The sequence below is a fragment of the Rousettus aegyptiacus genome, unplaced genomic scaffold (assembly GCF_014176215.1).
Source record: "Rousettus aegyptiacus isolate mRouAeg1 unplaced genomic scaffold, mRouAeg1.p scaffold_m13_p_13, whole genome shotgun sequence".
Taxonomy (NCBI): Eukaryota; Metazoa; Chordata; class Mammalia; order Chiroptera; family Pteropodidae; genus Rousettus; species Rousettus aegyptiacus.
In genome coordinates this window covers 66660405-66672275 of record NW_023416288.1, presented here as the reverse complement: position 1 = coordinate 66672275, position 11871 = coordinate 66660405, and the positions used below count along the sequence as shown (strand labels likewise).

The 11871-nt window shown below is 34.3% G+C and overlaps 1 protein-coding gene across 4 annotated transcripts in view; it reads right to left on the bottom strand.

Moving 5' to 3' along the window:
- Positions 1 to 2325: 2325 nt before the first annotated feature.
- Positions 2326 to 11871, bottom strand: part of IQUB (IQ motif and ubiquitin domain containing) — a 56120-nt gene continuing 46574 nt past the window's right edge. For all 4 annotated transcript variants that reach the window (XM_016125204.2, XM_016125203.2, XM_036230977.1 and 1 more), the window contains 3 exons: positions 8442 to 8690; positions 6595 to 6780; positions 2326 to 2586 (listed from right to left, as the gene is read on the bottom strand). In XM_016125204.2, the coding sequence (XP_015980690.2) occupies positions 2404 to 2586; positions 6595 to 6780; positions 8442 to 8690 (618 nt within the window). In that variant the 3' untranslated portion in view covers positions 2326 to 2403. The remainder of the gene's footprint in view (positions 2587 to 6594; positions 6781 to 8441; positions 8691 to 11871) is intronic.

Sequence of the window (11871 nt, the reverse complement as noted above, 5' to 3'; positions counted from 1 at the left end):
CTTTTGCATCTATATTCATTGTGAAAATGGCTTATCATTTTCTTTCTTGTACTATCCATGTCAACTTTTGATACCAAGGGTACACTGGCCTCATGAGTTGGGGAGTATGCACTCCTTTTCTATTCCTTAGAAGAATATCTATAGAATTAGAATTATGTATTCCTTCAACACTCAGAAGTGACACAAGACAATTTTATTTGCATTGCATTGGGCAAAGCATCTTATATAATCCTGCCTTACTTCAAGAGGGTGGAGAATTGCAAGCAATTACCCAGTGTTCCTGGAAAGAGAAGGGAAAACAGCATTTTCTACCGCTTAACTAAATTTTTCATTTAGAAGGTTATATGTGTTGAGAACCATGAAGCGTCTGAGTTACTACCCTGATTGCAAGCTAACAAGTAAATCTGCAATAATTTCATAGATGATAGAAGACATGAGACTCCCAGATCAGAGATGAAGCACAATTTATTGTTCACAGAAACAGCAGCAGCCAGAATATCAGCATATCACCCTAATTCCCTCGGGGTGACATAAAGTTCAGGTGACACATACACACACAGTGAGTTACAGTACAGGATAGGAATCTTGGGCTTAGAGACTCTGAATCTTTTATAGTGGACAGTAAACACTATCTCTATCTTCCAAGACTGCTTGCTATACAAACATCCTTAAAAATGAGTCTCAAAAAAGTCTAGTGCCTCTGATCAAAAGATCTGCAGAAACATGAGAAGCCTATGAAAAATTCTCAACTGATTTTTTTAAACCTACTTTTGCACCTAACAGATTAATTTTTCATTTTTATTGTGAATTATAATTTATCAAGATAACTTCTGTTGCTCTATTTTTCTTCCCAAATTCATCCTTGCTATTATTGCCACTAATTTTTTGTTGTTGTCTGTTTCGTATGACTGATACAGTTTTATTTTTAAACTCTATACGTCATTTTATTTGGGGCATGTATCTGGTACACAGCATATAGATTACTCTTTTGATACAAGAATCACTATCCTTAACAAGAGAATTTTAACCTATTTAAATTTATGCACTGCAATATTGTGAATCTTGCTTTTCTTATATGTACTTCCTTGCTATTAACCTTAAATACACACACATATATAATTATGTTGCATGTGTGTGAATTACAGATCTTCTTGAATTATAAATCTACTTGAATTACAGATCTTCACTTTCTATTCTTTCTTTCGAGCTGGTATCTTCTATTTAGCTATCCAGACCCACTCTTCCCCTTATCTACTTTGATCTTTGTCCTGAATTATCGACAGACTTCTATTTCTTCTGCTGTCTTCTTTTTTTTCGGGGGGGTGGGGCAGGGGTCTCTGCCAATGGGAAACACAAGCAGGAGACTGGAGGAGGGAAGTGTGAGATCAGAGTATTTATTGCTCTCGTTCATGAGATCACCTAGGACTGGCTGTTCCCTTGAAAGCTGGTTATTGACCTCTCAGTTATCTTCTTTATACTCTCTTTCTAGGTTTCCAGAACTCTCCCTCCCCAGGTTCATTCAAGACTAGGGGTAGAGACGCCTTATCTGGGTTCTTACACTATTCCTTGTTTCCCTACACACTGCCCTAACTTTATAATAGGTCCCTTTGTAAACAAACTCTCCTTGAATTCTGAGTGTGCCATCTACTTTCCTGTTAAGACTGACTCATGCACCCACGTTCATCACTGTAGGTCTCTGACAAGCAAGTGGTCAAGGTTTATTGGAGAAAAGGATTGTCATAGTTTACTTGATCGAGTTTATTCTTCCTACGGAATTTCCATCATTGCCTCACTAGAAGTTTTTCTCCTATGAGAGAAAGGATAGTTCCACTGTTTACCTGATTCCAGCATGGAATGTGCCTTTTGCTTGTTTCTATATAAACAGTTTCAGGTGTTTTGAGATTTTGAGAAGGATGGAAAGTGAAAGTAGAAAATAAAAAGTGAAAATTCAAATCCCTATATTAACATAGTGTCTTTTATTCTACCTGTAAAGATTTTCAAGAAATGTAATTCTGTTTCCTCCCACCCATATACTGACTTTTCTTCTATAACTACATTTTATCTAAAATAAATTTCTTGGGTTGAAAGCTAAGTTTAGCTTGTGTTTGTCTGTTCATTTTAACTATAATGCACCTAAAATTAAAAAAAAAAATAATGTGAAAATATGTAAAATGTTCTCTTTAAAATATTGATTTTAGTAACAAAATTATATTTCAATTTAACATTAATTGTATAACAATAAAGCATGTATATAAGAATGTTTTCTCTTCACACAACTTACAACACTATGAAAAACAATTAAAATCAATAAAAAGATAAAAATCTATTTCCATATTGTGCAGCCTCTGTATGACCCTATTAGCAGTGGACAAAACTGCTGATCATCAAATACTCCCAGGTCCCCTAAGGAGAAGGATTCTGGGATATGATTATCTTAGGTGTTGTTTCTGTGTTATATTTCTTTCTGATCTCATTTATCTCATCGTCATCAAGCATAAATGAAGCCAGCAGTGGAATTTGTGAAAAATAGTTCTTAGCCAGGATATGTTTGTGTTTGATCTTGTGAATAAACAAGGGTTCATATCCCTGAAAAGAAAAAAAAAAAAAGTCAAATTCTATTAAATGTCACAGATATTTTTTGCCAAGTAAAAACACTTTCACGCCTTAGTGCCTTTGCTTACCAGTTCTTTCAGCCCGGAATACATCGTTTCCCACTTTGTCTGTCATCTTTTGGGGCTCGGCTCCCATGACACTTTCACCTACGAGCCTTTCCAGTTCTCCTCTGACTTCTGAGTCCACACAACCCCTCCTTCCCCTGTACTTGCAAATACTTTTATGCATTTTAATTGTAATATTTAGTTCATTCTGCTTTGACTATCACTATCTTTTTGAGAGTCTCTTCCATGGTAAAGAAAATCTGAAGGCTCAAAATGGGTCTATTTCATAAATGTGTCTTTTGGCACCATAATGTAAATACTTAATTAATATTTTTGAATAAATGAACTTGTGTAAACTTAGTTCTCTCTTTAAGTCTATTTTAATACTGATCCAAATACCAACTTGATTTTTTTTTTCTAAAATTGGTCCTTCCTTCCATATCTCCAGAGTTCAAAATAAAGATCATGCTGGTGTTGTGACAATGTAAACTTCTCTTTAGTCACCCTTTCTTTAAAATAAAAAAAAATTACCTTATTATTAGTACCAAGTATACAGTAAACTGGTTAGATATTTATATTGTTTATAAAACAATCTCCCAGATTTTTCCTTCCCTCCTCTGATTCTCCACCTAGCCATCGCATTAATGCTAACTGCATTCCCTACGCCATGCCCCCTCACCCGTGACCATCTATCAACTATTAATGTGTACTTCTTTAACCCTTCACCTCATTCTCCCAGCCCCACAACCCTCCCTCCCCTCTGGCCATCATTTGGTCATCCTTTTAACTGCCTCAGATTCCCACCTTATGAGTCCCTACACTGTTTCTCTTCTGGTTTCTAAACAGAAAACAACATTATCATATCAAGTCTTTGTGCCTCTCCATTTTTGCTTGTTCATAATAAATTATTAGGCTTCTTATCTCTCCATAGCTATAACAGCACTGTGACCTTTCTGTCATGTGGCAATACCATGTTGCTATAAGACAGTCTGTTTTCTAACAAGAGTGGCAGACAACTAGCTGCCAACCCAATATGCATTGTTTCTTCCATTTACATTTAGAGGTCTGATTTTGTGTTTTGTGACATGCGCAGCTTTCCCAGTCTTTATGCTAGCTGGGAGTGTCCATGTGATAAGTTTCTGGCCATTATACAAATACATATGTAGTGGAAGTTACCAGAGGAAAGCACTTCAGGAGTGGAAAGAGTCACCTGTCAAGCACCTTTAGGCTTTTTACATACCTGGGAGGTGGACAGAGTATAGACAATGAAGGCGCTATCTTAAGAGTCCTAAGCATGAGAAAAAAGCTAAAGGTTAAATATGGCTAAGGGGATAGTTAGAGGGCCTGGGTTTGTGAGATCACTGCAGAGACACCAAACTAGTCCCACAAAGCCAACCTCTGCACTTCTTGTTCTATAAGAAAACTGATCCCACATTTGTCTAAGTCATTATAAACTGCTTAGTCTATTATTGGCAGCTGAACTCGAGTGCAACTCAAACAATAAAGAACTGTTTTTCTCTAAGCACTTAACATAGTATCTGGCACATTCCAAAGTAAATTCTGGTTGAATTAATAAATACTACCTACTCTCTTTATTAATATTAATTGACTCTTCAACCAAATCACAAATACTACCTGTACGTCTTCCTAAAATTTATTTTCTGAGAGTAAGACATCCCCTCACTAAAGATCTCTCCATAGTGTTAAATAAAAGGTAAGGAAAGCCCTGGAAAGAAGAGCCAAAAGGTAGGGTATTCTTGCAGAGAGTGGTAGGTAGGACTATCCTGGGCTTATTTTAGAGTTTCCTCTGCACAGACAAATTAACCAGGCCAAAAGACTCACCTTTTGCATTAAACTAACTTTGTTCCATCACGTCTTAGCCCATATTTACTCAAGAAAAATTAACAATTTCTATGATGCGACATTCAACTGTACATGTACAGGACTTCATAGGTTTTCAAAGTACCTCTACAGAGCCAAAATGTAATCCTTAGAGATGAGATAAGTATATTATGGTACATATAATTAAAGGAATGATAAGTGACTCTTAAAGAATAATATAATTTAAAAAGACAGCCAACACCTATTATCCCTTTTTATAGATGAGAAAACCAGAGCACTGAGACACTAACAAACGTGCCCAGCTTCTCCCAGCTCATAAGTGAGAGAGCCAGAATTCAAAGTCAGGGCTGCTCCTATCCTCCATACTGATTTCATGTTTTAGCTAACCTTTATAAAAATCTATGAAGGAAAGAGGGCAGGCCTTACTGTCATTCGGATTGTTGGTGACAGGAATGGGGAACCTCTGGGTCAGGCCTCTTGACTGAAGTCCCCTATTGTTCCCATTCTGGCAATGTGCACACTATGAGAAACTGATCTGCCTCATTTACAGTTCAGAGAATGGAAGTCTTTTTCCATGCTTTTCTATAACTTGTGTTGTGATTGCAGGCAGTCAACCTTATTTTAACTTTTGAGTATTTTTTTACTTACTGAAAAAACAAATATCTCTGTTTACTAAGGAAAATCTGGAAATGCTTTAACTTGCTGCAAGACATAAACTATTCTTTAGGCTGAATATTAATACTTAAGAGATTACACCAGGCTGACTATTAATACCTTTAAAGATTATACCAGCCCAAAACCATAGAGAAGGCAACGTTGTTTTGAGTTCGTCTGGTTGAGAACCTTGGCCCTATTTACAGAAATTCAATAAGCTCAGCATCCTGAATGTGAATAGAACATTTAATTTGGTATTACAGTAATTTGATTAAATACACAAAGGGAGTTGTAGGGATTAATTGAAGAAGCAGTGGAATATCAGCTTTGGGAATGAACTTCAATTCCACTATGGGTGCTAGATGAAATGATATTGCTAGTATTGGCTATGCTTCCAGTGATTAAATATTTATGAGACTGCTTAGTTTACTAAATACAACATTTAACACAGTTTCAATTTCTTACTGCTGTTTCTTTCAATATCTAAGGTGAAATTTTTCTTAGCTTGGCTTCTATTGGAAGATTATTCCAAAAAGCTAAAAATTTAACCAGTTTCTCCACTTACACCTTTTCTCTCCCTAATAAAAGCACAGGCAGGGAATAGCACTATTCAAAATGACTGTGGCATGTGAATTCGTTTATTTTCTCTTAGCTTATGTCTTACATGGAATTAAATACAGCAATTTAATCAGCAGAAGGTAGAGAATCAGTATCAGCAGTAGGGAGACTAGGCTACTAATGTAAATTAAGCTCTCTGGGAATTCATCAGGGACCACTCACTTCTGTTCATCAGAATGTTTTACAGATCACATCTTGTAAGTTACTGAAATTAAAAAGTATTTAATTTTTACAGTGCTTCCCCACTCTAGTTAGTTGGAAGTAAATGAAAAATCCCATCAGTATGATTGCCACTTAGAGCACGAAATTATGAACAAAATTTACTTGAGAATTTAGTGTGCTTTTAAACCGACTCATGATAACTAATCAAAGAAGGACAGATTTTAGATTCCATAAAACCAATGTTGGTAATATTTATTTATTCATTCAACAAGTATTTATTAAACTCCTGGTCTGTGACAGGTACCATTAGAGATATTAGAGATAAAGACACAAATAAACTAAACAATATCCCTGCCCTGTGGAACTTATTGTAGAAGCAATTATGCTTGAATTTGCTATTATCAGGGGAGAGTAGTATCGTGTTAGGTACTTGTACAGACTTCCAGATCTTTTATCTTTGCCTTTCATGTGCCTAGGCTTCCTTCTAATTTTACTCTCTGCCATAGATACCATCCATATATTTTGTTACTGTTATCCATGAGTTCTCTCTTTCTTAATTCAATGAGAATATTTAAATTCTGCATGAGATGTATTAAAAGGAAGTCAAATTATTCTAATAATTCCAATGATTAATTTCCCCCCAGAAGTTCAACTTTCTTACCTCTTCAAGACTTGTTAGCCTGAGATGAGCAGCGCCTTCATCTTTGGTAAGAAGAATGCAGTTCCAGGGGGACCACTCCAAGGCTTTATCCCACCTCACCATGACGAGGTCATTGAGGTCGTTCCACGCACTGAGGACCGACTGGGATGACCAGATGTTCTCCGTCAGGTACTGAATATCTTGCAGCTGCATGTCAAAACGAGTTTGAAAAATAATGTTTTCTTCTAAACATAGAAGTTCTTTATATATTACTTAAGGAAATAATTAAATTATACTGAGTATATTCTTGAAAGAGAAACACTACTCATGAAGTTTTCAGGGGCACATAGCTCCTCATTTTTCACCAAATCTCTGTTCATTCAGTCCAAACTGTTATCAGTCTCACAGTCTTACCTACATCTTTGATCCTGAGTAAACTCTATATGTTTCTTCCAGTTTGCTGATTTTGCTTTACATTTATATGGTATTAAGTAACTTTCAAAATGTATTGGTAACCATCATCTTATCCTCAGGGTTACTGTATGTCACTTTATTCTCATTTTACAAATGAGGAACTTGAGATTTAATTTTAAAAAAGCAATTCACTCAGTGTTATTAAAAATATTTTTGTAGTAAAAAAAGAGGGAAGGAGAAATAAAATAACTGTTTGAAAACTTTTTATTTAAGCTATATTAGCTAAAACACTTGAAACAACTTTTAAAGTTGTCTGTATATAACCTTTCAAGAGGTCTGTATATAAACTCAACAACAAAAAAACCAAACAATCCAATTAAAAAATGGGCCGAAGACCTGAATAGATATTTCTTTAAAGAGGAAATACAGATAGCCAACAGACATATGAAAAGATGCTCAAGGTCACTAATCATTAAAACCACAATGAGATATCACCTCACAACTATCAGACTGGCTATCATCAATAAATCATTGAACAACTGTTGGTGAGGATGTGGAGAAAAGGGGACCCTCACACATTGTTGATGGGATTGCAAATTGGTACAGCCACTATGGAAAACAGTCTGGAGGTTCCTCAAAAAATTAAAAATGGATATACATTTTGACCCAGCAATTGCACTTCTGAGTATTTATCCAAAGAAAACCAAAACAATAATTTGTAAAGACATATGCGCCCCTATGTTCATTGCAGCACAATTTACAATAGCCAAGATATTGAAGCAACCTAAATGCCTATCAACAGATGATAAGAAGTTACGGTTCATATATGCAACAGAATATTACTCAGCCATTAAAAAATGAAATCCTTCCATTCGCAATGGCATAGATGGACCTAGAGGTTACTATGTTGAGTGAAATAAGTCAGGCAGAGAAAAATAAATACCGTATGATTTCACTTATATGCAGAACTGAAGAATAAAAAGAACAAACTAATCAAAAACTGACTCACAAATATAGAAGACAATCTGGTGACGGCCAGAGGGGAGAGGGGTTTGGGGGGTTGGGAGAATGGGGTGAAGGGTTAAAGAAGTACAAATTACTAGTTGATATATGGTCACAAGGATGGGGAGCATGGCATAGGGAATGCAGTTAGCATAAATGTAATGGCTAGGTGGAGAGACAGAGGAGAGAAAGAGCAATCAAGGGGCTCATTTTATAAAGTATATAAATGTCTAACCAATGTACTATATACTTAAAACCAATTAAAAAAAAAAAAAGAGGTCTGTATGTATAAAGTTAGAATTGCCAGAAGAGTAAGTTTTGCAAAGTATAAGAATGGGGGCAGGGGATGAGGGGTCCATTATTTTAAAAGGTTCGAGTGGGAAAACAGAAATCTTTTCTGTAAAATCAGTGGGCAAATTTCATCAATAATTGCCTACCCTTATCGATCATACCTGCATCAGGAAAGCAATTTTTGAATCATCTTCATAATTAGCTTCTGAATAGTAGAGCCGTAGAAGTAAAGATTTGTACTTCAAAAATGATTCCCGCTGTCGAGTCTCATTGTCAAGACTAATGCAGTTACGACACCGGACTATGCGGTGCGAGGTAGATGATATAGCAAACTCTGTAGAAGGCAAGTAGAGCTGGCAACTGTAGCAAAAGTAAATCTTCTTATAAAACTTCAATGGGTCTTGAGGGACCTAAATAATTTTTAAAAATTATATGTATATAAAATACATAGAGATAAAAATATATATTTATATTATATATATACACATACACACATGTTTGTGCATACACACACACACACACACACACACAACCTATATATAACTGAGAGAGAAAAGTACAAAAGCCCAGCCAAATACTAACCAATGTAAGCACCTAGGGTTAACTTATCTTAGAATGAGATAAAAAGTTGGTTAATTTTTAAAGTCATATTTTTCCTTTCACTTCCTATTCCATGCAAAATTTAAATTTCAAGCAGTATTCACTTACCCTGCCAAAATATTAAAAATCCATATTATTCATCAACACTTAGATATAGTGATATCATTTAGAAGATTAATTGACTGAAAAAAATTTAGTAAGTAAAGACTTTGAGCTGCAAAACAGTAAGAAAACCCTCCAAGTACTCTGACACTTATATTTAAGAAGAATTTAGACTTTTAGTGCTAATTATTCTCATAGGCAATAGCTAGATTAACATATAAATAAAAGCCCACTAAACTAAGTGTTCTTCTCATTCATTCATCTAAATAACAAATAAGTTTGGATTACAGTATTTGATCAATGATCAATTTTCAAAATTTGAAACTCGGTATGATATGGTAGTTCTATTTTTAATTTTTGAGGGATCGCCATGCTATTTATCATAATGGCCATATTAATTTACATGTCCGCCAACAGTGCATAAGACTTCCCTTTTCTCCGCATCCTTGCCAACCACTTATCTTTTGTCTTTTTGGTAACAGACAAATATTTGTAAAGTGTTATCTCTGTAGTTTTGATTTTTATTTCCTTGATTATTAGTGAGGTTGAGCACTTTTTCATGTACATGTTGGCCATTTGTCTATTCTTTGGGAAAATGTCTATTCATATTTTTTGCCCATTTTTAAACAGAGTTAAAATTATTTTGCTATTGAGTTGTAAGAGTTCCTTATAATTTTTTTTTGGATATTAACTCATCATATAAATGGTTTTAAAATATTTTTCTCTCATTTTGTAGGTGGTCTTTCATTTTATTGATTGTTTCTTTTGCTTCGCAGAAGCTTTTAAGTTTGATGCAATCCCATTTGTCTATTTTTGCTTTTGTCGCCTTTACTTTTGATGTCATAACTAAAAAGTCATTTTCAAGACTAATATCAAAAAGTGTTTTTCCCATCTAGCGGTTTTACAGTTTCGGGTCCTGCATTTAAGTTGTTAATTCATTTTGAGTTGATCGTGGTATAAGGGCTCAATTTCATTTTTTTGCATTTAGTTATTCAGTTTTCCTAGCTCCATTTATTGAGATGATCATTCCCCCATTACACATTTTTGACTCCTTTGTCAAATATTAGTTGACCATATGTGTGGGAGTTTATTTCTGGGCCCTCTACTCTGTTTCATTAATCTATGTATCCCTTTTTATGCTCAAACCATACTGTTTTGAATACTATAGCCATGTAACATAGTTTTAAATCAGGACACATGATGCCTCCGGCTTTGTTCTTTCTCAAGATTGCTTTGACTACTAAGGATCTTTAGTGGTTCCATACAAATTTTAGGATTTTTTTCCTATTTCTGTGAAAAATGTCTTTGCTTCTGATAGGGATTACACTGCATCTGTAGGTCAGCTTGGGTAGTATGGACGTTTTAACAATATTAATTCATCTAAAAAATTCATCTAAATACAAAGCAAATACCAAAAGCATGATCTATTTTCAAAATTCATAAATTCAACTTCATCAAAATCAAAAACTTCTGACCTGTTAATGATATTGTTAAGAGAATGAAAAGACAACCCACAAACTGAAATATTTACAAATTATATATCCTACAAACGGCTTGTAATTGAAATATATAAAGAATTCTCAGAATTAAATGAGAAAATAAATAATCCAAATAACTAAAAAAAGGCAGGGGTGGTAGCAAACGATATGTATAGACAGTTCACCGAAAGGATACATGTATGGCAAAAAAAGTGCATAAAAAGATGCTTATTGGTCACTGGGAAGATGGAAACTAAAATATAATGGGATACTGCTGAACACCTATTAGAATTCCAAAATTAAAATAAAACTTGACAATACCAAATGCTGACAAGGATGTGGAGCAACTAGAACTCGCATACGTTGCAGATAGGAATGCAATATGGTACGGCCAGTTTGGGGAAAAAGTCTGGCAGCATCTTATAAAGGTAAATATGCATTTACCATATGACTCAAAAATCCTGCTTCCTAGGTATTTAACTAAAAACAATCAATTTACACAAAAACTGATTATCTAGTGTTTGTGGTGACTTTATTCACAAAGACCCAAAACTCTAAACGACTTAATGTTCTACAACTTTGAATGGATAAACAAATTCTGGTACTTCCAGACAATAAAAATACAAACTACTGATACACTCAGAAACATGACAAATCTCAAATGCAATATGATAAATGAAGAAAGACAGTCTCAAAAGACTACATGTAATATGAGTCCATTTATATGGCATTCTGGGTGAGGCAAAACTATACAAAGAAAATGAAGATTAGTGTTTGCCAAAGATTAGGGGGCTAAAGGAAGGGTTGGCTACAAAGCAACAGCATGAAGGAATTTGGAGAGGTAATAAGACTTTTTTGTCTTGATTGCGCTGTTAGTTACATGACTCTCTGAATTTGTCAAAACTCACCAAAAAGAGTGAATTTTACCAATGGTAAATTTAAAAGGTGAATTAAAAGGTATAATATTATGTGAACGTGTAGAATATAAAATTTGATTATATTTCTGCAAATATAAAAACTGCATAAATTTATAGAGGATTAGAAGGTAGCCTGAACAAATGAAAAATTGATTTGAATAAGAAATAATATAATAGGCAACTTCTCTTTTGGACTTTTGTTATAGTTTAATATTCTCTTGTAATACAATTAAGTTTAAAAAATTCATTAAAAAAGAAAGACTATAAAAATTAAACAATTTTTATTTTTCTAAAAGTTTTGACCAAATATTGAAATTTTTGTTTGTCAAAAAAGCAACAGATGTTTAGTCAGCTTCTTAAATACATCATAACTGAAAGTAATCACTAGAATAAAACACTCTTTAAAATTCTTTAGTTAACCACCCCTCCAAACTTTTATACTAAAAGTATTTAAAATAGTTTTTCACAATAAGAAGGCAATAAGGCACTTATCT